Below are 26,256 nucleotides of genomic sequence, written 5' to 3' on the forward strand. Positions count from 1 at the left end.
AAGAAGTGAGATGAAGTGCATGTGGACTTCTCATAAATGCAATGACTTTTGGGCAAAATCCATTCAAATGACAAAAAAAAATGCAACAAAAGAGACAATTCATTTAAATTTATTTTTTTTATTTTTTATTTTTTAATTTTAATTTTTTATTTTCAAATAACTATTTATAAAAAACAATCAAAACAAATAACTCACATTCCCAAAAGATGTGAGCATGATCTTGGATATGTATCCAGATATACCAAGTAACGATTTCTTGAATTTGATATAGATCTTAAAGAATAATTTACTGTTGCTTTAATCCAAATATAAATTGTTTGTTTGTCATATAAAATAAGCAATTAACACATTAGACCAAGTTAAATTACATACAACCATAAAATAAGCATATCCAATCCAAAACATTAGTTTAGATTAAAAATAATACATAATATCTAAGTCAAAAAAACACAGATGAAATAGATCCTAAAACAACAGTAATGGGCAATGATTGGTTTCAATCCACATTTAAACAAGTATACTATACATAAACATGCTCACGATAGAATCACAAGTTAAATTGGATCTAAAAGGCAAAACCCAATAGTCATGAGTCCAGATCCAAAAAATATAAAAAGCAAGTTAATAGCGAAATAAACCAAATTCAAGATATGGTGAAACTCACAAACTGATACAATGCATCTTTTATATGCTTAACTACAAATAAATGCTAAATAAATTATAATCTCAAAAGGATCTAAAAACTCATTTTAAAAATGAATCCAAATCTAAGATAGCATCCACAAACAATATCTCAAAGGCAAAACATTAATGACCTCGAGTGAATAAATACACTACTTTTAAAAATAGTCCAACAACCAGAAATCAATGCTTCTAGGTGGCCAAAACATCTAGCCAAACAGCTAAGAGAGACCATGCTTGACCTAGGGGCAAAATGAATGGCCAACCAGTCTAAAAAGGTCGTATTAAGGTTAAAAAATTGTCCAAAGTTCAAGGCATGGTCAATGGTCAACAAACTTGAAATAAAAAGAGAAGTTGGTTGCGATCTCATTTCATGTGCATCTGGCGAGAATTAGTTGGGCTCTACAGAGTTGTCAATGGAAACAAGATGAACTCCCCATTAAATACCTTGGCCTCCCTATATTTGTAGAAAAGTTGAGCAAAATTTATTGTCAACCATTTATCTATAAGTTCCAAAGTTAGGTGGAGTCTTGGAGTGTTCCATTTTGTTATGTATAGAGAAGGATGATTGGTGCTGCTTAAATGAGTGTTGGTCTCTTTTTCCACATTTTGGATGTGTTTCAAGATTTTCAACAGTGGTCTTTCAATTGGAATTTATTATGTGAATATTTTCTTTGGACTAGGTTTGGTAGCAAAAAAAAAAAATCATCTTTGGCATTGGGATGTTGTTTGCCTTCCTAAACAAGAGGAAGGACTCAGGATGCAAAAATTAGAGGAGTTCAATGTAACATTATTAGCCAAGATTTGCTGGTTGATAGCAGTTAAAATATCCAATCCTTGATTAAATTTACTCAGTATGAAATACCTTCAATGTTAATTCCTTATGGAAATATTCAATAGGCTTTTGGGGCTGGAAGGCGGCTAGAGCAGTAGCCAAAACTGTGGCAACGAGAGCTTAACAGAATCTAGGAAATAGGACTCATTAGAGCTGTCAATGGGTCTGGTTTTTATCGGACAGCCAACCTCCAATTTCCAGGTTTGAGCATGGAAAGTACCGACCTGAATATAATATTTGCGGCAACTCGAACCTGACCGGAGTAATATTCAGGCAGGGTTTGGATCATTATTTTTGCCCAGTATCCAACCCGACCCGAGTAATATATATATATATATATATATATATATATATATATATATATATATATATATATATATATATATATATATATATATATATATATATATATATATATATATATATATATATATATATATATGTGGGTTCGAGTTTGAGATTTTATTTCCATGATCAGACAAAACCCGAACCCAGTTATTAGTTATATGGGCAGGTCCTGGTCAACCTGGACCCAGCCTGTTGACGGCCAATGGAGAATTTTGGTTCGATCCATGGGCTGTCACGAGACATCCAACAATGAGGGAGATTCTATTAAAACATAGAAATCTGATGCAATATCTCTCAAATCCATCTCACAGGTCTCGAATTGCATTTATGAATCATGTTGACGGAATGTGGTGAAGGTTTTGATAAGCTGCTGTGGGACCAGTCCAAGGACCTTAATACTGGGCTAGCATGGGAGACTGTTGAGGGGCAGTTTATGCATTGATATGGGGCAAAGCATCAACGTCTCAAGGGCTCTAGAACTAGATATTGATTTGGGCAATGCATCAGTGCCTCAACTCTCACTCTGATTAGGAATCAGAGTAATTTTCCATGGCAACCCGTGGATCGGGGTTGCGAAAAAAGGTCTTCACCTCCGCCCTATCTCAAAATCTTGCCCTCCATCCTTGCCTTCATCTTCACATGGGTTTTGATTTTAACCTCCATCCCACCTCTATTTCGGTTTCACGTCTTTCATCCCCGATTCAAACCGGGCGGGGTGGGGCAAGGCGGGGATCGAGACAGGAATGGAATGATATGGGAGAAAGCGCAAGTCTATCCTCACCTCCATCCCCACATGGGTTTTGATTTTAACTTCCATCCTCACCTCCATCCCCATTTTATGTTCTTTGATAGGGGCCCCATTTTCCTTGGGTCCACTACTATCCCCTAGCCGCAAATCAGAATGATTTGAAAACCACAGCTGCCTGAAATCTCACGTTGGATTGAACATAAGATTTCAAGCTTCTTTTAGAATCAGTATCTGGACCCTTAGAGTGATTCTAAAGATGCAACCGAACAAGCCCTTAAGCTTTGAAACCAAGTTTTTTGCAAAAGCTCATCAGATTCAGTTAAAAACATATTTTATTGGGTGCATGATCAGGCCAGAGTATTTAAGGCATGTTTGCAATCACAATCATATTACTTTCTCAAGATTAGTAACAAATGAAAAAGTTGTGTTTCTAATTGTCAACAACAAAAAACAACAACAACGCCTCCATCCGAAAACAATTGGGGTCGACGATATGAACCAAAAAAGAAAATCATTCTGGTTCTTCCACATGAATCCTTCTCCAATCATTTCTATCCACTGCCATGTCCTGGGTGAGGTTCAAAGCATTCATATCTTTTCCTATCACCTCCTTCCATGTCTTCCTAAGCCTACCCTAACCTCTTTTAACTAATATATTTTTCCATTTCTCCATCCTCCTAACTGAAGCATCATTAGGCGTTCTTATTTCTCAAGTTACTACTTTCTCACCTGTAACCAAAACAAACATGCCCATGTGACATGCCCCGCCTTTAAAAAAATTCCACGGGATGCGTTTCCGTGGCATTTGTCACGTCACCGACATCTCCCACATAAGCAGCGTGCCCCAGATAGCGCCACTGCCGTGCAAGACAGCGTCCTCACCGTCGATTCCCCGACGGACGGGTCAGATCATTCTCGACGGGGCCCACAGTGATCACCTCCCTGTTTCGTAAAAGCTAAGATAAAACCAGGAGCGATTTCCGCTGGTTGCCAAAACAAAAAGCCACCGACTCGCGAGCGTTGGGGGAAATGATGTTGCTGACAGCTGTCACGCCGACGCTCTGAGAGGGGGGAATCCCGGACCGGATTCCGGCGAGATGGCGAGGGGCGGGGCGTCGGTTTCCGGCGGAGGGCGGGTAATCGAGGTGGTGGGGAAGACGGTGCTGGACTCGGGGTGGGTGGCAGCGAGGTCGACGGAGGTGGGCCGCTCGGGGGTGCAGCTCACCACCACCAGCCCCCCATCCGGCGACGAACCCCTCTGGATGGACGCCCTCGTTCCCGGCACGTAAGATTTTCTTCCCACCACACACACACACACAAAAAAAAAAAAAGACAGTTCTGCAGTAGATTGCATCCTTACTTCATTGGGTGGGGATTTAGTGTTTTAGGGACCCTACTGAAGAACAAGCTGGTGCCTGATCCTTTCTACGGATTGGAGAATGAGGCAATCATAGATATTTCAGATTCGGGGAGGGAGCACTACACCTTCTGGTTCTTCACGTCATTTGATTGCTCATTGGTATGCAGCTATTCCCCCTGAACCATCATTTACATTGTTAATTAATCTGCCAAAGTTAATGTTATTCTCACCGTTAATTAGTATTAAAGTTGTCTTTGCTTAACTTTGGATTAAGTTAAATAATTGGTGATTGTTGTTTTCCTATGCAAAACTGAAAGCGACGGGATCGTATTAGACAATGGAACCCATACCCAGGAATCCAATGAGCCCACTTGTTACAGATGATAAGAAGACTCAAGCCATTTTTTAAGTTAGAGATGGATGAGCTATGTCATTTTTGTGACCACATGGAAGGAGAAGTTCTTGGCACTTTATCTCTAAAAGGTTTTATATTACTTGTGGAGCAGCATGGTAACATGTGCTTATGTTCATATACATTTGACATGAGGAAACAATGGTTCAATAGAATGTAACCAACTCAGTAAAATTTTTGTAGTAAAATATTTACAGAAAATGCAATGCATCTTCTGCGTTGCTTAGGCTTATCGGGGTATTTAGTATTCTCGTTTGGTAATTTGTTCTAGAATTACGTATATTGATTACTACAAAAGCGCATCTACTGATTTGGTAGCTAGATTGCACATATCAGCTGATAAATTGCTTTAATGAACTAAACATTTATGGAAGATGCATTGCTTCTCTCTTGATGCTTCCCCTTTCCATGAAAGAATTTTTGAGTTATGGTAATACATCACCTACGTTGTAAGTGTGTAAAAGGACGTAGGAATCTGCTAATAGAGTATCTCTTTTTTCTTGCTGTTGCTGCCCCCCAAAATTCAGTCACCATGCAATGCACTAGGTTAGCATATTGAACCAAGTTTAACATAGCCATGTACATTACAATTCTCTTAGCTGAGTTGTCTTCGTGAAGGGGACATATTCGTTTACAGTTGATCATCCTTAAATGGTGCATTACTTTTTCCATTCATGTTGACTACTTTTCTTGTAAGCCATTGATGGAAATGTACACACAGAATTTGATTATGCAATATATTTTACAGTTCGGAGGCATGTGGCTTTTAGTTGCTCATTATGTCATTCGTTTATATTTTGTCTTATAATTTTTTTCCCTCAGACTGGAAATCAGCATGTTGATTTGAACTTCCGGGGAGTGAATTACTCTGCTGAGGTGTACTTGAATGGGCATAAGAAGGTCTTACCAAAGGGCATGTTTTGCCGGCACTCTCTAGATGTTACTGACATCCTAAATATGAATGGGAAAAATATGCTTGCTGTTCTTGTTCATCCTCCTGACAATCCTGGAAAGATCCCTCCAGAAGGGGGCCAAGGTGGTGATCATGAGGTAACTAGACATCTACTTTCACCGGTCACATCATCTTGAATGAGCACTCCTATTATATTTGTAGTTATATTTCTTGGCTTTTGGTTTCGTTCAGAACTTAACCAGATATAATCAAGTTTGCTTTCTCTCTCTCTCTCTCTCTCTATATATATATATATATATATATATATATATATATATATACCAAATGAAGGTACAAACCATCTAAATCACTTTTAAAAATCATATTTAAAAGCATTTTTGGCAAATCCAACCACACAAATGTGATCTTCATGATAAAAAAAACCCAAAAAATTGACTCTTACTGCAAACTTTTTTGATGCATAGATTTGATGGGAACAAGTAATTGGTCCCATCAAACTTGATGGGAACAACGGTAACAACTCCCTTGTCGACCATGGAGGTAAAGAGAAAGCTAAAGAGAAAGATGTAAAGAGAGAGAGGAAGAAAAAAGAAGAAAGAAGGTTGAAGAAGATAGATTGCACACTTCCCGAAGCAACGAGCCGGTGCTCCTCCAATCTTCATGGTCTACCAAACAATCTTCAAACTCAAAAAACAAGAGAGCACCAAGGTTTTGATACCATGTAATGAAATACAAAGAAATGGCTCTTAGGTGCTTGCAAAATACACAAGTAGGAGCACCACCGAGGACCACTTATGGGTCAAGATACAAACACAAGCACAATGCCACTAATGGGCAACACAAGAGCATTAAAAATATGTATTTGTATTCTAAAGAGAGCTTGAAACAAGCGTACCACAAGAAGGGGATTACTCCCTTTTATATAGAGAAGAGAGTCCATATAAAACCCTTGGGAACCACCCCAACAACTATAAATATAGCTGTTTAAGGACCATTATTCCCTTAGCTAAAAATAAAAAGACAAAAACTGAAAAATAAAAGGAACAAAGTAAAAAGTAAAAATACTAAAGTGCTTCTAATGGGCACAACCTATTTCACAAAGTGAAATGACAACAATACCCCTAATGAGTATTATATATGCATATGCAACCATATTATACACTTATATATGTACAATTTAACACTATGATGGTACACCCATATATATATATATATATATATATATATATATATATATATATAGAGAGAGAGAGAGAGAGAGAGAGAGAGAGAGAGAGAGAGAGACTCTTGCCGATTTTCTGACCATATTTAGAAAATGAAGTATAGCTCAAACAGTAAGGGCTTGGTTTGTTGCTTAAACAAGCTCACCATGATATGACTCAAATTAGTATGAGCCAACAGACAGGAAGGGCTGCCCATGGTTTTGGTTGTATGCTTGGCCCATTCCCAGCTGATTAAATGGATTTCCTAGTGCTTGTTGGTTTGGACCAGGTATAGCATGAAACCAACCTGAAGTCAAATGTATTTCCTTACCCACTTGAATTTAAATTTAGATTAAGATCCACTCTAATTTAATTGTTCACATGCATGCAGCTGAAAATCCAACAGAACCTAATTCACAAAAGTCAACTAAAACTGTACTCTATATGGACCAGAGTTGCTAGTCGGGGAAGCGGGAGTTGGAAGCGATTCGACAAGCGGGAAGCGTGGGACGACTTAGAAGCGAACCAATAATCGTTTCGGAAGCGAATCAGAAGCGACTTAAGAAGCGAAAAGGAAAAAAAAGAAAGAAAAATAAAAATGAAAACACAAAAAATAAAAATAAAAAAAGGGGCAGTGAGCTTCCCCTAAATGGGAAGCACGCTTCTTAAATTTTTTGGCGCTTCTCAGCACGTTTCGGAAGCGCCACGTTTCGCGCTTCCGAAACACGCTTCGGGAAACCACGCTTTCTCATGTCCTATGGCGCTTCTAGAAATCCTGATATGGACCAAACATGTGCGTTATTGGCTAACATTATAGTGTCTACATACTAGTGTATAATAGCAAATCATTGTAGCTTATATGACAAAAATGAATTTATTTTTTGTTCAATGCATTCAATGGGGATTAGTCCTACAACAAACAGAGTTGGAGGACCCTCTTCCATTCTCTGCTATTTATGGGGGAGGATAGGCCCAGTTTTCATTGTAGAAATACAACTATGCATGCTGTGCAGCGTTCATAGTATTCAAAATATAAAATTTAAAATCTCACATTACTACGCCTGGGCATGGGTTTGACTGTGTCTAAAATGGTCAACTTGGGTTGACTGTCTCGGATGTGGTCAAAACTGTGTTTTAGCTGTATCTGATCATACTCTGACTTGTATTTGGTGTTGCTTGTATCTTATGGGACACGCTGAGTGTCTGGTGTGTCCTTGTGATGCCTATTTTTTGTTGGAGATTGTTCATGGATAATGGGTTCTCTTTTTAACATTTTTTCGCTCTTCTTGTCCTTTCAAATGGACAATGTTGGTTGGATTTTTGGTTTATGTTTGTATTTGAAGGAATAAATGGGCAAACAAAAGCATATTTCTTTCTGTTACCAAGTACATAATTTATATGCATGTGCTTGTGCACCTCCTACTGAAATGGTGTGAGATTCTGTCTCTCAGATAGGCAAAGATGTGGCTGCTCAATATGTTGAAGGATGGGATTGGATGGTTCCAATAAGGTAAAATTTTGAAAGTGTTTTCTGTCTTTTGCTCTAAGACATTCTTAAGAGAACATTTTCTCCTATGACTTTTTAAATGCATGATTCTTAGTATGATAATTACTTTGCTTTTGCTTTCAACCACACCTTAAAAAAACCACGACTTCTTCCTTCTCTTCATTTGAGTTACTTTCTTCCATGCTAATGATTTCGCCAAATAAAAAAAAATTCAAAAGTACTCATATAAATAGGCATCTACATATTATTTAAAAATTGTGAAATAGTTTTTATCTTCTGATGGAAGCAAAAGGCAGCGTAGATTGTGAATTACTTGCATACAAAGGGGAATCCTCATGATAAATACATCACAAGCAGTGTTGTGAAAAGCGTTGAGGCGTAGCGAGGCGCTCCACCAAAAACCGAGGTGAGGCGTAAAGCGTAAGCCTCATTTTTTTTTGAAAACTTAAAAAAACTATAAAAAATATCTAAAATTATTAATAAATAAATAATGCTTTATTGATGAAGCAACAACCAACAAGAAATAAAAAATCTCAAATAAATATTGACAAAATATGAGATTAACATGTAAAAGTAACATTAATGCAACAAGTTGATCTACATAAGTATCTAAGAAATAAAATATGAGCATTCATTCAATAAAAAATTAACAACGAAATGCATATTAGCATTAACAACATCATGTCATAATTAGAAAATGCATGTTAGCATTAACAACAAAACGTTAATATATTTGTCCAAAACTCTTCAAAATGAGAGTAAAGAACAAATATACGCTAACATATAAGAATATTCAATAAAAAAACTTAATATCAAACAATTAAAAAATTGGGTAACTTTATTATTCAAATGTAGTGTGTTAACTTTTTGCCGCTAGCATTCACTAAAAGTAGCTTGTCAACATAAGGGTCAGAATTCATCTATCAATATGAAATAATAGATAAAGGTTGATTCAAGCTGCAAAGAGCTTCTTGTTCACTTTTTTCTAATGAAATCTCGTTGAATCTATAAACTGTCACATAGGTACAACTATGGGTATGGATGCAAGTGTGGGCACATAGGTTACAACATCAGAATTTACAAAAGTATGGGGTATAGGGGTACAACACAACTATGTGTGTATGTGCGCATGTGTGTATTTTTTTTGTTTGAGAAAAAATAGGTATATATGCATGTGTGTTTGTGTGTATCAAGCACCATACAATAATGAATAAAAACAACCGTTTATGCACCTTAAAATGGATAGAAATAGGTAATGGATTGGGTTTGATTGGTTAAATCCAAAACTGGTCTGACCCATGCCCATTAAAGTACCAGTATCAGGTATATCTGTGTTGACAAAGGTCGGTATTTTCATGAAGTAGCCATATTACATAGCTCATGACAAGCCAAACCAAGCCGAGTAAAAAAATTACCTTTCTTCTTCTTCTTTTTAGGCTGACAGAGGAGAAGGTGGGAGAGACCTAGACGAGCAAGTGCGTGAGAGACGAGCGAGTGAGTGAGAGACGAGCGAGTGAGTGAGAGAGAGATAAGTAGAGTTGTGGGAGACGAGCGAGAAGTTGGAGAGAGTGAGTGAGAGACCAAGACGAGTGAGAGGTCGGAGAGAGTGAGTAAGAGACGAGGCTGACAGAATGAGGCCCCCTGACCCTAATTAGGGTCGGGGCCCTAATATTTAGCCTTAATTTTTGGTCAAATGGGGGCTTTGACCCCCGTTTGACTAAAAATTTGAGGCGTGTACGCCTCAAAGCGTATGAGGCGTACGCCTCAGGGCATTTGCACTTTTATGCTGCACCTCAAGGCACAAAGGCCCTCGCCTTGAGGCGAGGTGCGCTTTTTGCGCCTTGAGGCGCATTTTTAATAACACTGATTCACAAGTGATAATAGTATGAAATATGATACAGACAGAAAAAAAAAGTCCTAGCTTGATTAAATCTCTCACACAGATACAAAGGGATGGCTTAAAATCCATATAAATTTGTGAATTCATATCATATCACCAACTATTTCCTATAGAAATCAAGTCCTAAGCTATGTCACATGGGTGCGGGGATGCGTCATCTTGGCAATTTTTTTTAAGTGCGAAAAATTGGACCAAAATGACCCTGGGTGCGTTGACCGCACCTAGGATCAGGTTGACCGCACCCGGTGCCGCACCCGCACCCGGTGCTGCACCCGCACTCGCATCACGTCGACGCGGGTGCGGCACCCTGCTAGCTGAATCCCTGTGACATAGGTCCTAAGTTGATAGAATCAGATTTTTGCTGCATATTTACACGCATATATAGGAACTTGTATGGAGAGAAAATAACATGCACATACAGGAAGCTTCTATGGAGGTACCTGACTCTAGCAGGATCGGAATGAAACCTGTTTATAGCTTATTTATCTGGTTGTTAGTTTTCCAGCCAGAAGGTGCTCGGTTTACCAGGTTAGGCCTATGCCTAGTTCCATTTGGGTGTAGGTATCAAATCCAAACTCAGGCCTAGCATGTTGGTTCTACAATACCTACAGCCTAAGGGCAGCCTGACCTGATCCTTATCCCTAGATATCATTTACCTTGTAATGCTAAGTTCACACATAAATTCAAAGTTGACTGTTGAACCCTTGTCATGCAGAACAATGTTCAAGGTTAAACTTCTACTCTTCAGTGTGCAAAGAATGTTAGTGATTTATTTTTGTATGTGTACGAAGTTCTTGTGCCATCTATTTCATCAGGTCATGCAATATCTATTGCATTAACTTTTTTGTTCTAAACCAACTTACAACCATTTAAAAAGTATTTTCACCTTTCAGCTAGATAAAAAGGAGGTCCAAAACTGAAGTATTTGTTCCATTTCAGGGATCGAAATACTGGCATCTGGGATGAAGTATCTATTTCTGTCACAGGGGTAAGCTGTAATTATATTGTCTGGTTTCCTTTTCCATTTTGAGTAACGGATAATACTGTCCCTAGATGTTTGTGATGCATCATATGCTGTGAATTGTTTGGCTACCTAAATGGGAATGACATGAAAAGTCTTTTTCAAAACCCATCATTGAGGGCATTATGATGACGAGAGAGGCACCGTCAAACACATTCTTTACCAAGCTACTTTCAGAGAATAATATTAGTTTGTATGATCCCTCAGCAGCACTTTTGACAAGAGAAACAATAAAATGTTCTGTACATAAATTGCTGAAGTAGTTGATGTTATTCCATGTATACTGTTGTTGATATTTGACTCCACTCTTTGTAGCTAGCTATCTATGCATTTTTGCCATTCTGAGCAGTAAATCCATATTTTTGAAAGTTCATAACATGGATTTTCTAATCCTTTTTTATTGCTTATGCAGCCCGTTAAGATACACGATCCTCACTTGGTTTCAACATTTTTTGATAACTATAAGAGAATATATTTGCATGCAACTGTTGACCTGGAGAACAGAAGTTCTTGGCCTGCAGAGTGCTCTTTAAACATTCAGGTAACCACTGAACTGGAAGAAGGTATTTGCTTGGTGGAGCATCTTCAGACACAGGTTTTGACAATTCCTGCTGCTAAACAAGTTCAGTACACGTTTCCTCCGGTAAGCCATGCTTTGGATTTAGTGTTCACTATATTGAGATTTTCTTTTTAAATAGAATTTATCCAAGTTTGTCTGGGTCATGTCACATATCCATATCACCATTCATATCCATTTGGGTACTACATGGCACCTCTCTATATGACCAATGATTACATGATTTTTGGATAAAACTCCATATCCATGAAAATGGAAATGTGCGTGCATGATAGACCTGTACTCCACCTGTTGTTTGAACCCTTGATGAAGACAGAGGGAGGTAGGTAGGTAGATATTCCCAAGGCTTATCATAGAAAATATATTAGTATCGTATGAATTTGTAAGTTCTTATTAGTCCACACACAGTTCCTTGAAAATCAGTAACTAGTCCTTCAAAAATTTTGGGCTGCATTTTGATCTTCTACAAGAAGATAAATGTAGACATGTATTGCTAATGCACAATTTAAGATAGGTATATTATTGAAATTGGCAAAGGGTTGAGGATGGAGCGCTATCCATGAGTGTATGTGCCATCAAGTGTATTCTTGATAAGTCTGCAGTCTACAACATGATTGGCAAAGAGATGAGGATGGAGCGCTATCCATGAGTGTTGTATGTACTATCAATTGCATTCTTGATAAGTCTACAGTCTGCAACTTGAAACTGTGAAAATTGTCTCGCTCCTGGATGGCAGTTAAAGAAATATGACATAAATTGGATGTGAGATTCTTAATCTATTGTTACAGACTGGTGGAAGTGCATTTTGTGCCTGCAAGTTAGACACTGGAAAAAAGCCAAAAAAGCTAGGGAATAGTTGATTTGCTAGATAAAGGTGCTGCATGCCACTGCATATGAAGAGCAAGAGAACCAAATGGAATAGCAGGTGAAAGACGGTAGGCTTTTCAGAGGTTTCTTTGACATTCTGTCTGAGGAGAAAATTTGTTACATATGTTTGGCTATTTTTTATGTCAAGATGAAAAGAATGGAAGCTAACTAAAGTCCTACTAGGTATGGCATTTTTGCTCCTATTTATTGGAAAGGAAAGATGTTGAGTGGATGGGCAGCACACATTCTGAATGATCATATTCCACAAGGAAAGAGCATGGATTGGCTCTTCCTAGTTGTAGACTCACAATGTAAGGTGGGGGCTATGCAACAAAGTTGCATCAAAATGTTCAGCATATCTGTTAATGTCAGTAGTTCTGGGGGTTGGTGTTGAGTGTCTCAGATGCTTCTAAAAGAGCCAGAGCATGCACATAAAACCACACGATGAACAGAGTTTAATGTGGTTCGGTTCAATGTGAACCTACATCCACATAACACCTCTCTCTCACGTTTTATTCATTGAAGCCATCCTCTTATACATGGGATCTTTACCTTCATGGTAGCTACTGATTTTACAAGTTACATTTACACCTTGGTTCCTTCAAGACAAACGTTTGTAATGCCTAGGTCCTTCAAGACAAACGTTTGTAATGCCTAGGTTGGCCTTTCCATCTTCTGTAGATTTCTTATCTTCATTAGCTGACCTGGCTTCTTTATCTTTGTTAGGAGTCTTATCTCTTCTTCTAGGCTTTCCTTCTTGATCTTGAACATATAACTCCTCTCTAGCAGTCTTCACAGTTGTTACCTTATCATTTGATGGTAACTCTTCTGCTATCTTCGGAAACTTGCCTTGATTATTGATATGCAATCCTCTAACAGCCCCCCTCAAGCTCAAGGCCTTGCAACAACATTGAGCTTGCTGCATAACATATTAAATCTCTGACTTGACAAAGGCTTGGTGAGAGTATCTGCTAGTTGGTCCTTAGATGAAACACATCGAACCTTTAACTCATTCTTTACAATCTTATCTCTGACAAAGTGAAGGTTGATTTCTCTGTGATTGCTTCGGTTGTGATACATGGGGGTGAGCAACAAGGTAAGAAGCTCCTACATTGTCAACACCATAAGGTTGGTGGGTCGGATAACTGAACACCCAATTCATGAAGAACTTGATCCAGGTAACTTCAGCTGCAGAGTTAGCTAAGGCGATGAATTAGTCTTTTGTACTGGACCTGGATACTGTCGACTGTTTCTAAGAGCTCCAAGATGCAAGATTTGGTTCAAGGAACACTGTATATCCTCCAGTGGACGGATAAAACAGGTGAGGACATTTTTCTTTACTTGAAGACCGTACTTGAGATTTGAGAGTATTATTCAAATATCTCACGGTAGTCCAATACAAATATGTGGGAGCATGCATATACTGATAGACCCGATTGACAACAAATGAGTTGTCGGGTCTGGTCATAGTAGCATACTGGAGTACTACAACACTCCAATATAAAGTGTGATCTTTGAATGGAGATCCAGAAGTAGTATTTAAGGCTGGTGACATGGCCATAGGCGTGGATATGGGTCTTGGTCCTTCCATAGACCCACGCAAGATGAGATCCACAATATATTTTTGTTGGGACAAAAAAACCCCTTCTTTAGAAAAAGTGGCTTCTATTCCAAGAAAGTAGTGAAGAGGACCTAAGTCCTTCACAACAAACTTGGCCCCCATTTTGGCAATAAGATCCCGTATTTGACTTTCTTAATTCCTGTGAGAATTACGTCTACATATACCAAGACATACATAACATGCTCCTTGTTTTTAAACTATGTCACATGGGTGCGGGTGCGGGGATTCGGCACTTCCAAAAAACCCGGTTGTGGGGGTGCGGCAGGGACAAAAATGTCCAAATATATATATATATATATATATATATATATATATATATATATATATATATATATATATATATATATATATATATATATATAAAGGGGGGTCCGGGGGTTCCGCCGGCGCGGGTTTTAACAATTTTTGTAAATTTAACCCCCGTTTTTAAAGTTTGTGGTTAGTGATAGTCATAAATATGGCACTAGCGTAATTAAGAGATAGAATGGGGCATTTAACAATTTTTGGAAATGCAAATAATCGTTGCAAAGCTGACGCGTGGGGCGTCGCAAGGGCATCAAAGTCTCTTCTTCTCTGTGCATCAATCGTTGACACGAAAATTTGTGGAAAAAAACAAGAAAAAGGAAAAGCAGAGAGAGAGAGAGAGAGAGAGAGAGAGAGAGAGAGAGAGAGAGAGAGAGAGGGTTCTTTAGGTGATCGGAGGAGCGTTTGAAGTAGAAACTGAACGAGTACGGGCTTTCTTTGTCTGAACCCATTTCATAGGGCAATTTTTTTTTTAAATTCCGCAGCCCATTTCATAGGGCAATTTTTTTTTTAAAAACCAACAAAAAATAGACCGAAATGATCCTGAGAGCGGTCAACGCACCCAGGGTCGGGTTGACCTCACCCGGTGCCGCACCCGCACCGGCACCAACGTCGAGTCGCGGGTGCGACACCCTGCTAGCCGAATCCCTGTTACATAGGTTTTAAGAATGAATAACGAAGGATCTCTTCTAGCACAAAAAAATCCCATGTTTTGCAAAAATATACTTAATCTGGAATAGCATGCTCTTGGGGTTTGTCTAAGGCCATACAAAACCTTTTTTAACTTGCAAACTGATTTGAAAATTTAGGATCTTGGAACCCTGGAGGTTGATCCATATATATCCTCAGATAAAATTTCATGGAGAAAAGCATTCTAAATATCTAATGGACCACCAAATTTCTTGAAATAACAATAGTTAAAGACCCTGATTAAATCGATATATTGCTACTTTACATGGATGTAATTGATTAGTTTGTCATGTATATGTGCAACATGTAGAAATTCATTGCAATTGATTAATTTTGTTGATTAAATTGAAATATATATATATATATATATATATTATATATATATTGCTGTTATACATGAATGCAATTGATTAATTTGTCATATGCAACATGTAGAAATTCATTGCAATTGATTGGCTTTATTGATTAAATTGATATATATATATTTCGAAGAATGAGACTCACCTGTCGGTACGAGGTTCAACCGTTCCTGACGCCATAACCAGGGGTAATCAATAATACAAACTTTGTAACATGAGCTTCAATCATGAAGCACTTTATATGGGGGAAAGGGCCGTGGGGATTAGTGGATGGGTCAGATTTAGAACTAAAACTAATTCTTATTAAAATAGGAGAAAAAGAGGTACTCTTACGGAGGCAGAGAAGACCATGACTATGTTCATGTATGAGAAAAAATAGAAAGAATGGAGAATAGGGCATGCCAAGATTATGTCTTGGCTCATTAATAGTGTTGATATCAAGAAGTGCTCGAGTCTAGCTAAGTTTGAACATGCAAATAAAGTATGCTCTTGAAGATATTGTCCACATTTGCAACTTATAAGACAAAGTACACAACATGACTCGAGGAAAAAGTATTAGAGAATACTTTAGTGAGTTGTCAGACCTTTGGAATGAGTTGGCTCTTCTTGAGCCACTGGAATTGTCCCGAAGACAGAACTCTGTCAAAGACAAATTGATGCAGAGCATTTCTATCAATTCATCAATGGTCCAAGATCGGAGTTTGAGTCTACCAAATCGACTATTCTTCGTAGAGGAAAAGTTTTTTTGATTGAATATACTATTGAAGAGCTAAGTATGGTGGAAAATAGACTAAAAAAGAAATATAAAGAAGATGATTCTCTGCTAGCCATGTTTAGGCCGAGAAACCATGTCTATGCTTACAAACCACCACATTATGTGACACGAAACAATGATAACTATGGAAAATAAGGTAATAAGTTTAAGAAGAAAAAAATATTTGCTATTATTGTCGTGAACTAGGACATGTCAATACATATTGTCCTAATAAAGAGACCCTATGAGAAAAGGTAGCATCGGTTGCACAAGAGTCAAGTGAGTTCAAAGTTACACAAAAATCAAACATTGGGAGCATGTCTTTGACTCAACTTGTAGAAGCTCTCCAACCTCTACTCAAATGAGCTTTATCAACGGGAGTCGCAGTCTCTTTTGTTGGCATCTCTAACCCCGGTAAGACTCTTTGACTTTTTAATTAAGGTGCGTCATTTAATATGACACCATATGATGATATCTTATCCGAATGTCATAACTCAAGCAGGTCAAATGTTTTTACTGTTGATGGTATATCCCTTGAGATAAAGGAAATAGAAAATTTCGAAAATATTCAAAAGGTTTTTTTATTCGAAGCATTAGATATATTCTCAAGTTAAACTTAAATCTTTTCTCTGTCTCAATTATCTGGCCATGAGTATAATGTTTTCTTCTTTTCTATTGGTTGTTAAGAGCATGATCGTCAGTCAAGGAAGCTGATTGGGGGAAGCTATAGGGATGGAGGTTTATATTACATTGATTTTTTGAAAATACCCAAAAATACCTTTTGTTACGTTATTCAAAAATTAGATTTGGATTTATGACTTAAAAGACTTGACCATCCTAATGTATCCAAAATCTAGTACTTTCCAAATATGAAAAAAATTGTAATTTTGAAAATTTTATATGTGAAGATTGTATTCTTGGCAAGATGAAAAGATTGCCATTCCAAGAAAGAACTTTTTTCTCTACATGATCACTTGAGTTAGTGCATTCGGATGTTTGGGGCCCAACACCAGTTATATTTAAGGGTGAGTTTGCATATTATGTAATCTTTGGTGATGATTTTACTATACACCTGGATTTATTTTTTATATTTTCAAATATTTCACAATTTGGTCAAAAATAAATTTCAAAAGGATGTCTCTATTTTTCGCACCGATTTAGGGTAAGAATTTTTATCGAAAGATTTTAAAGATTACCTGGAATCAAATGATATTACACATAAAAAATCTTGTCCCTACACTTCATAAAAAAATGGTTAGGTAAAAAAAAAACATAGGCACATCATAGAAACCACACGAACTTTGCTGGTCTCAAATCAAGTACCTAGATTTTTTTGGGCTGAAGCCACTTTGATCGCAATTTATCTTATTAACAGAATGTCATGTAAAACCACCTCCTGACGAAATCGTTGGAGGAGATAAAAATTAAAAAAAAGGGAGGCGGTTCCCCATCTTGGGGGATGAGGATAAACCTCACCCCCCACGATCCGCGGGAGGAGGAGAGGTTTATCCTCATCCCCCTCACCCTCCGTGAGGGCTATAAAAGCCCTCACGCAACCCCCTTCACCACGCATCAAGCAGGCGATAGAGGGAGAGAGAAAGGCATGGAAGGGAAAAAAATTTGAAGAGGAACTTACTGGACGACGACAACTCCATGTAAGGTTTTTTTTTCTTACTTCATGAGTATACCACAAACCACATTATGTACGAGCTCTTGTAGGTGACCCGAGCTCAACAAAGTCAACCCCAAACGATTATTTTTGGCATCACCTGTTGAACAGAAAGGTTTAAAAACATGCAACCTTCACTTTTTGACGACACTCCTGATGGCGTCACAACATAGAATTGGCTCATGCAAGTAGAAAAGGCCTTAGATGCCATCTAGTATCTAGAGGATTGGAGGGTATGGATTGCGATATCGAACTTGACAAGTGATGCGGAACACTGGTGGAGGACAATCAAGAGACACCTTAGAGCATGATACATATTTGCCTTAGTCCACCTTTGTGAGGAGGTTCTACAAGCAATTCTTTCCGAAGTGTCAAAGGTTGGAGAAGGAAGAAAAATTCAAGAAGTTGAAGCAGGGTGATATGACTGTAGCCCAGTACAAAGCTCAATTTAATTCTCTTTCCCATTTTGCCAAGTCCTTGGTGGTAAATGCGAGAGAGAAGTGCAGACGATTTGAGAGGGGCTTGAGAACCGAAATTTTGAGGTTGGTAGGGCCACAACAGATAAAGAAATACAATTGGCTCGTAGACTACGCTTCAAGGTAAGAATTTTGGGAGTTAGGACAAAAGAGAAGCCCCAGGAGAAAGAAAAGCCCAAAACTGAAGATAAGGCCAAGCACAACAACAGTGACGTGGCTAAGTCCTCTCGAAGGAAGTTTCAGTATAAAAGGAGATTAAAGGAGATTCCAGCAAGAGCACAAGAGGCACTATGGAGGTCAGACCAATGGCCAGACAGTAAAAAATGTGAGAGACCAACAAGCTAAGAGGCAGATCATTCAAAAGTCGGCCCAATCAGACAGTGCATGCAGGGCTTGTGGTCTTTAGAGGCACGAGAACAAGTGTGACCTAAGGAATGTCAGGTGCTTCAACTGCCAGCAGATGAGTCATTATGCTAACAACTGCCCACAACCTGATCAGTGAAACGGTGCACCCCCGATGCAAAAGCCTGCAGTACTAGGTCGCGCTTACATGGTTACTCTTCAAGAAGCTCTTGCCAACCTTGAAGTGGTTGAAGGTATACTATCTGTTTCTGGTATTCTAGCACATGCGTTGTTTGATTATGGAGTTACACGCAGTTTTATCACTTCAATTTTTGAGAAACGGTTGCCAGTTGCACTTTCACGATTAAGTGTTTCTTGATAGAAACACTTATAGGTGTGTCCAGTGTAGTGGACACTGAGTATAACAATTGTATGATAAAAAAAAACCGTGAGTTGCCTGTGAACTTGTTGCAACTTGATTTCAAAGATACAAACGTCTTTGGTATGGACTGGTTGTTGGACCATCATGATACCATTAATTGCAGAAAGAAGTGTGCCAATTTTCAAACCCCCAAGACTCTAACTTTCACATATCAGAGTGTTAGGAAACTGTAACGTCTCTAAAAAATACAACATTTTTAAAACTTTCCCAAACCTCAAATTTTGAGAAAAAAATTTAAACTTTTTATTTATATAAACAATTCACGTGGTTCTCAAAAGCAATATGCCAACAAGTTCATCTATGGCCACATTCCAACTGTTCAAAATACTAGACGGCCCACCTGAGCGCAAGCGCGAGTGTATATTAGCCTCCCAGTATCAGATCCAGTACGAAATCATCCTAGACAACTTAATTGAAAAGGGCTTCTCACATGTGAAAAAAGGAAATGTGGAGGACAAAATGTATCAAGATTTAAGATAATTGAGGAGTTACGTAAAAATTTAAAGTTCTAAACCATATGCAAGAACATAATATGAATGAAATGACAGAATTTAAAAATGTTCTCATTCCAAAATATTACACTTTAAACGTAAGGATTCAGACAAAAAGTAAAATTTACACAAGTTTTTAACTAACTCGAACTTTTGCCTGATCCCTCCAGGAATTGTACTAGGTAAGAGTGGAGCCTTCAACCACGCAGCAACCCGCGCTTCGCTTTAATCCTCTACGAGGTTATCTGTAAATATTGTAAGCCATCAACCACGTGCTCGTAGGAAACCAAATCTAAACTTAAAGAATGCAATTCAAGTTGAAATGATGCAATCAAGTGTAATTCCCATCACTTTAGAAATGAGAGTCAAAAGAATCCACATCATAATAAGAACATGATATTCAATCAAATAAACCATCATTCATTTCATGACATTCATAATTACATCACTTGTATACATGAGAACTCAAATTCATTCTCATTTTAATTTATGGCATTCAATTTCATATTCATTCATATACATAATAATCATTTGCATAAATGAATGAAACTAACAGTTTATAGCATGCTCAAAAGTGAAGTAAAAGTGCAATATATTATGTAATGCCATCATTCACTTTCTTTATTCCTAAAAGGAACATGCTCATGTCCAACTTATGACTAAGGCATACATTGTTTCAATTACAAATTCACATGTCATTTATCAGATATTTCTACATTTTGCATTCAAATATAATAATAGAATAAGTTCTATCTTGACCCTTCCTGTGTGCCTTGTACACACAAGTACCTCACATGCATCAATCAAGCCCTTGGCTTGTAACAACAGGTTAAATTATATGACCAAGAGTAAACATGTCTTTTTCATTTACATGTAACAAAATTCATATGCAATAATCATGCAAACTTAAAAGTCTCTACATGTTCACAATATATGATTATGCATATGAAAACAGTTATCCTAAAAATCTAATTAATTGTTTCTCTTGTTATTCAAACCCATCAGGTACAAAAGAGGGCATAGACGTCCAGAAACAACCATACAAATATTCATTATTCTATGTATTTTTTATCACCCTCCTATGGCTTAACTGGTTCTTTACCGAACGATTTAACCCTGCAGTACAGCGGTTGGGAGAATAGACCCATGGTCACAGGTCTTGGCCTACGCCAAACCAAAATCGCCGGCGAACAAAGAAGCATGCATCCCTAACTCTATAGAGCTATGGTCTTTTACCACCTAGAATTTATTGGTAGACCCGTCCCCTAACCTCCGTGGGATGGGGATAAGAGGCACCTTCAGTTCTCGAAACACATGTCCCACAAGACTTGTATCGCCCTTCCCTCTCCCGAGAGGACACGAGATCGGAACGGATCCAACCATCTCAGAGAGCCCAGCCTTGCTGGCGCCTTAAATGGACCCATGGTCCGGGGTTATCTTTATTATTAAGTTATAGGTCAGAATCAAACATTATATTCTCACAAGATAACCCTCTCATGCCCTCATCCATGAATTCAAAAGTCTATGCCACTTGCATAAATTAAACTTAAATGCTCTCATGCATGATATAAAAGCTTATGCCAATTGCATAATTCAAATTTACATGCTCTCATGCATGCTCATAATATAACAGATTTGTATTCACTTTCATTCATGACCCTATCATGTCACGATTCAACTATACATGCTCACATGCATGATTCAATTCTAACATGACTTTATGTATGATTTAATCTCAACATGCTTAACACAGTATGCACTCACATGAGCTATTATGCATGCATAGATAATTTCACTATTTCATGCGCAACACACATCACATCATACTTGCACACATTAACAAGATATACAGAAGAATGTAATCTTATTCACAGGCATAGATAACATAACAATTTTTTATTCACTTTCATGCATGACCCTATCATGTCATGATTCAATTATACATGCATGATTCAATTCTAACGTGACTTCATGCACGATTTAATCTCAACATGCTTAACACAATATGCACTCATATGAGCTATTATGCATGCATAAATAATTTCACTATTTCATGTGCAACACACATCACATCATACTTGCACACATTAACAAGATATACAAAAGAATCTAATCTTATTCACAAGCATGATACATTCATTTCAGGCAAGTTTTCATGATACAAATTTCACATGCATGGCAAGTATAATAAAAATTAATGTCATGCAAGCATTTGATGTATTCAATTCAAGTACAACAATAAATTCAACCATTTATTTCACAATAATGTCAAACATGTACCTGCAACAAACACACTCCAATATCCCGCTAACTACAACCATGTCCAGCACGGTCTCCGAACTACAATTGTGAACCGTCCTAGATATCCACAACTAAGTGAGTGTGTGAGCAAAAGAGTGTTGCATTCAAGAAAGTAATTCACCTGTGGTACGTTTGCACCACTTACTTACCACGGGTAGTTACCCGATTAGCATGCTATTACATTTGCTTTTTTCTTATTTCTTTTTGCGTGACATTTTTAGCTGCATGCGATGCTTAGCACTAAGCATCGCACAGTTAGCTCAGCTATGCACCTGCAATGCACAATTATACAAATCATACAATACATTTCTAACATTTGCTAGCAATGTGGCTGTGCTATAAACTCGGTGTGCATATTAACTAACTTTTATATTCTATCATACAACATGAATAACATTATAAAATTTTAGTTTGAGAATATTACCTTTTCGATGCGACGAAAAGTGAAACGGAACTCGGGATCTTGAAAGTCCAGTGCAAGTACTACACGACACAGTCTACTCGTCCCTCTCACAAGGAGAGAGCGCTACAACTGCACAAACAATGATAAATTCTAAATACACTTTAACTCACGAGCAATAAGAATCAAAACACAAATCGGTAACCCGATTGGCGAAAACCTCGAAGCGACACAGTAACAAGTTCAAAGTAAGTTTGGACAACACCCTAAGGTCGCATGCTGCCCGTGCATCAACCCAGTGATGGCACATACATCGAGGTACTCAAATCCGACAAAATATATATGTATACTTATTAAAAATCAAATAAAAAACACGAAAACCAAATTGAAAAGAAATCAACGCTGCCAAGGTATCCCTATTGTTATGTGCAACAACCTTGCACGATTCCCAATGTCAGGATTTGAGTGCATAGACTATATTGCGAAAACATTAGGAGTCGACCAACATAAAAGAAACAAAGCAATTATCGACTAAAAATTAAATCAACGGTATATATGTAATTCAACCCATTAACAAAAAAGAAAAAAACAAAAGAACAGGAGAAAAGAAAAGAAAAGAAAAAAAAAACAGCAGTGAGTGATCGAATCTCACGCACATCTGTGATTCAGCGAGAAAGGGGAAAAGGGGTTCTGATTGGGGAGAACTCGGGGTACTAAGCAAACACATGCGTGATTTGCAGAACCCAGATTAGGGTCGCTCGATTGGGATAGAACACCCAACCGATATGCGCCCTAAACAACACAAAAGGAAGGAATCACACTCAACACATGGGGATTTCAAAATCACAGGGGAACCAAGTTCTTAAAGAGGGAACTCAGTTTCTCCAAATCGAACAGGAAACCGATTCCACAAATCAAAACGGGAACGGGGACTCTGTTTTCCCCAGATGCGCACTTCTGCAAACCAGAAGAAACAGAGGGATACCCTTTGGCGTTGGGCGGTTGTGCAGAGGTGTGCGGAAACCCCGATAGGGGTTGGCGCTCGATTAGAAGGTCAGAGGTCCGGCAACGGCTGCAGAAGGTGAAAGTGGCTTCTGGCATCGGCAACAGAGGGTTCAGAAGAGAGAGGGGGTCGCCGGACTGGCGTGATGACAGAGTAGGTCCCGGCAACACCGGTGGCTCGCGATGGTGGTGCTATTCGGTCGACACACGAGCAAAGAAAAAACATGGGGGAAGGCGGAAAAGAAGGGGAGGAAGGAGGGGGAAGAAGAGAGGAAGAAGGGCATCGGTCGACGAGGGTCGGCGACGACACTGCTTCGGCTGATCTGCGAACGAGGAAGGGTTGAGGTGCTCAAGAGCTGCGTTGGAGTGGAAAGAAGCGAAATGAAAACAGAAATGAGGGTTTGCATTAGGGTTTTACAGGGGAAATGTCGGGTCCGGGTCGAATCCGGTTCGGCTCGACTCAAGAGTTTCATCGGGTCCAGACCGGACCGGACCGGACCCGACCCTAAAAAGGCATAATAAAAAAAAAATGAAATGAAACAATGAAACTAAAAACAAAAAAAACTGAAAATGAAATCTAGTTAAATTTATTTAGCAAATAATAATCTAATTTCAGACAAAAATTGTGTTCTAAAACAATAATTTATCCCGTTAAAATATTTTGTATGAAGTTTTATTACCAAATTACCCTTTTTAAGAAATTATTTCAAAAATCATTAGAATGTGTCTTGTTAAGTTCAAAACCCCTATAAAAATGTCTAAGTGGTTTTAAGACTCGTTACAATGATTAAACTGAATGTTTTAATAATATTTTATTTATCTCAATAGTTAAAATAACCATTTTACCCTTCTTTGTGGAAAAGATAAAATTAAACTTATGAACACACAAAATTGACAATAAAAGATAAAAAAAACACAAATTTTAACTCGAAAGGAGACGATTTTTTTATTTATTCTCTTAAAAATTTTCAGGTTTTACAGAAACTACCCAAGCCAATGATCATATCTTGCCTAAAGGCTAGCAAATACGTTCAAGAATGATGCATTGTTTTTCTGGCCTACATGAAGACCGAAGGCACCATATTATATGTGGATATAGTTCGAGAATATGCTGATGTTTTTTCGGAGGAACTATCAAGTCTCCCTCCTGATCGAAAAATTGAGTTCCAGATTGATTTTGTTCCCGAAACAGCGCGCTCTTTATTGGATGAGACTTGCAGAATTTAAGGAACTCAAGGAACAACTAAAAAAATTATTGGAGAAATGTTTTATTCGACCGTCAGTATCTTCTTGGGGTGCTCCAATTCTATTCGTCAAAAAGGGCGAATCATTGCGAATGTGTGTAGATTATCGACAACTGAATGCAGTGACCATCAAGAATAAATATCCATTGCCGTTGATTGATGACTTGTTCGATCAACTTTAAGGAGCTACATGTTTCTCAAAGTTGAATCTGAGATCGTATTATCATCAGCTAAAGATTAAGGAAGAAGATGCAGTTAAGACGACGTTCAGATCAAGATATGACCATTATGAGTTTTTGGTCATGCCTTTTGGTTTGACTAATGCTCCAACAACCTTGATGAACATAATAAACAAAGATTTCAGACCATATTTGAATAAGTTCGTGGTGATATTTGTTGATGACATTCTTATTTATTCAAGCACGAGGGGGCAACATGAGGAACACTTGAGGATAATTTAGAGAACATCAACTCTATGCTAAATTCTCTAAGTATGAATTTTGGTTGGAGCAGGTGTCCTTTCTTGGTCATATTGTATCTAAGGAGAGAATTATGGTAGACCCTGCGAAGATTACAACAATCACCAATTGGGCTAGACCCAATAATCCTATAGAGATTTATAGTTTATTGGGATTGGTTGGGTACCATCGGCGATTCATGGAAGAATTTTCTATGTTGACAGCTCCAATGAAAAAGCTCACTAAGAAAGACGTAAAGTTCGAGTGAAATCAAAAGTGTGAGTGGAGTTTTCAGAAAATAAAGAATGTTTGACCACTGCTCCAGTGTTGGTCTTACCTTCTGGATCCGAAGTTTTCACTATTTGCAGTGATGCTTCTTATAAGGGATCTGATTTTTTTATGAGAGCATTCTGTTTAGCTTGTATTGCTTTATGCCACTTGTGATATGAAGGTTATTGATTCACTGTCTTGAAAAGCCATAACTAGGTAGGCCATAGGTATAGGATACTTGGAGGAAATGGCACTATAGACTAGGTTTCTAAGTTCCATGATCATATGATGATGGGTTCTGGTTGGTTTTGGATCTGGGCTAGGAACATGTTCACTAACATGATCTGGTGGGTTCTCTTCATGGGAAAGCCCAGGTTGAGCAGGATCATCATTTGGTTCTTCTGGGTTCAAATTTGGGACATTATCCAAATTTTGTTCTCTATATGGGTTTAGATCGGGTTCATCTAGATTGGTAGAGACCGAAGGTGATGAAATTTGGGAAGTGATCCAAAAGTGATTTTGGGAACTTTGGGAAACAGTAAGGCGATGGTTAACAGGATTCTCATGAGACTTAAAGGAAAAACTACTTTCATCAAAAACATGCCATGAAGTGAACATTTTCCCGGATTTCAGCTGAAGACAATAGTATCCCTTATGTTGCGGAGCATAACCCCAAAACACACTTGTCTTATTTATAATCTAGCTTGTGTGATCGATAGGCTCTCAGACATGGAAAGCAAGCACAACTGAAGTCTTTCTAAAACTGAAAACCAGGTTTTGTTCCAAATAAAACCTCAAGAGGAGTTTTGTATTTCAGCACTTTAGTAGGTGTCCGATTCGCAAGATATGCAGCAGTACACTAGCTTGAGCCATCATTGGGAACCTTGTATCCACGATATGTCGGTGCCTTTTCTCAACTGCACCATTCCATTCGTGGGTATGTAGACATGTTATCCGATGTCTAATACCACACCTATTTCACTTGGGTACAGGTGCGGGTACAGGTATGGGTACAGAAGGTACAACACGACAATTCTAAAATATGTAGGTATGGGGACACGGC

At 38.1% G+C, this 26,256-nt stretch overlaps 1 protein-coding gene across 3 annotated transcripts in view; it reads left to right on the plus strand.

The window, feature by feature from the left end:
* Window positions 1-1,947: 1,947 nt before the first annotated feature.
* Window positions 1,948-26,256, plus strand: part of LOC149837013 (glycoside hydrolase family 2 protein) — a 46,534-nt gene continuing 22,225 nt past the window's right edge. For 2 of the 3 annotated variants that reach the window (XM_090005748.1, XM_090005749.1), the window contains exons 1-6: window positions 1,948-3,897; window positions 3,993-4,131; window positions 5,207-5,434; window positions 7,951-8,009; window positions 10,846-10,894; window positions 11,340-11,570. In XM_090005748.1, the coding sequence (XP_089861874.1) occupies window positions 3,710-3,897; window positions 3,993-4,131; window positions 5,207-5,434; window positions 7,951-8,009; window positions 10,846-10,894; window positions 11,340-11,570 (894 nt within the window). In that variant the 5' untranslated portion in view covers window positions 1,948-3,709. Of the gene's footprint in view, window positions 3,898-3,992; window positions 4,132-5,206; window positions 5,435-7,255; window positions 7,293-7,950; window positions 8,010-10,845; window positions 10,895-11,339; window positions 11,571-26,256 lie in introns of those variants that run through there. The other variant, XM_090005750.1, reaches the window with a different exon arrangement.

This window comes from Nuphar pumila, chromosome 5 (assembly GCF_984573655.1).
Source record: "Nuphar pumila chromosome 5, dmNupPumi1.hap1.1, whole genome shotgun sequence".
NCBI lineage: Eukaryota > Viridiplantae > Streptophyta > Magnoliopsida > Nymphaeales > Nymphaeaceae > Nuphar > Nuphar pumila.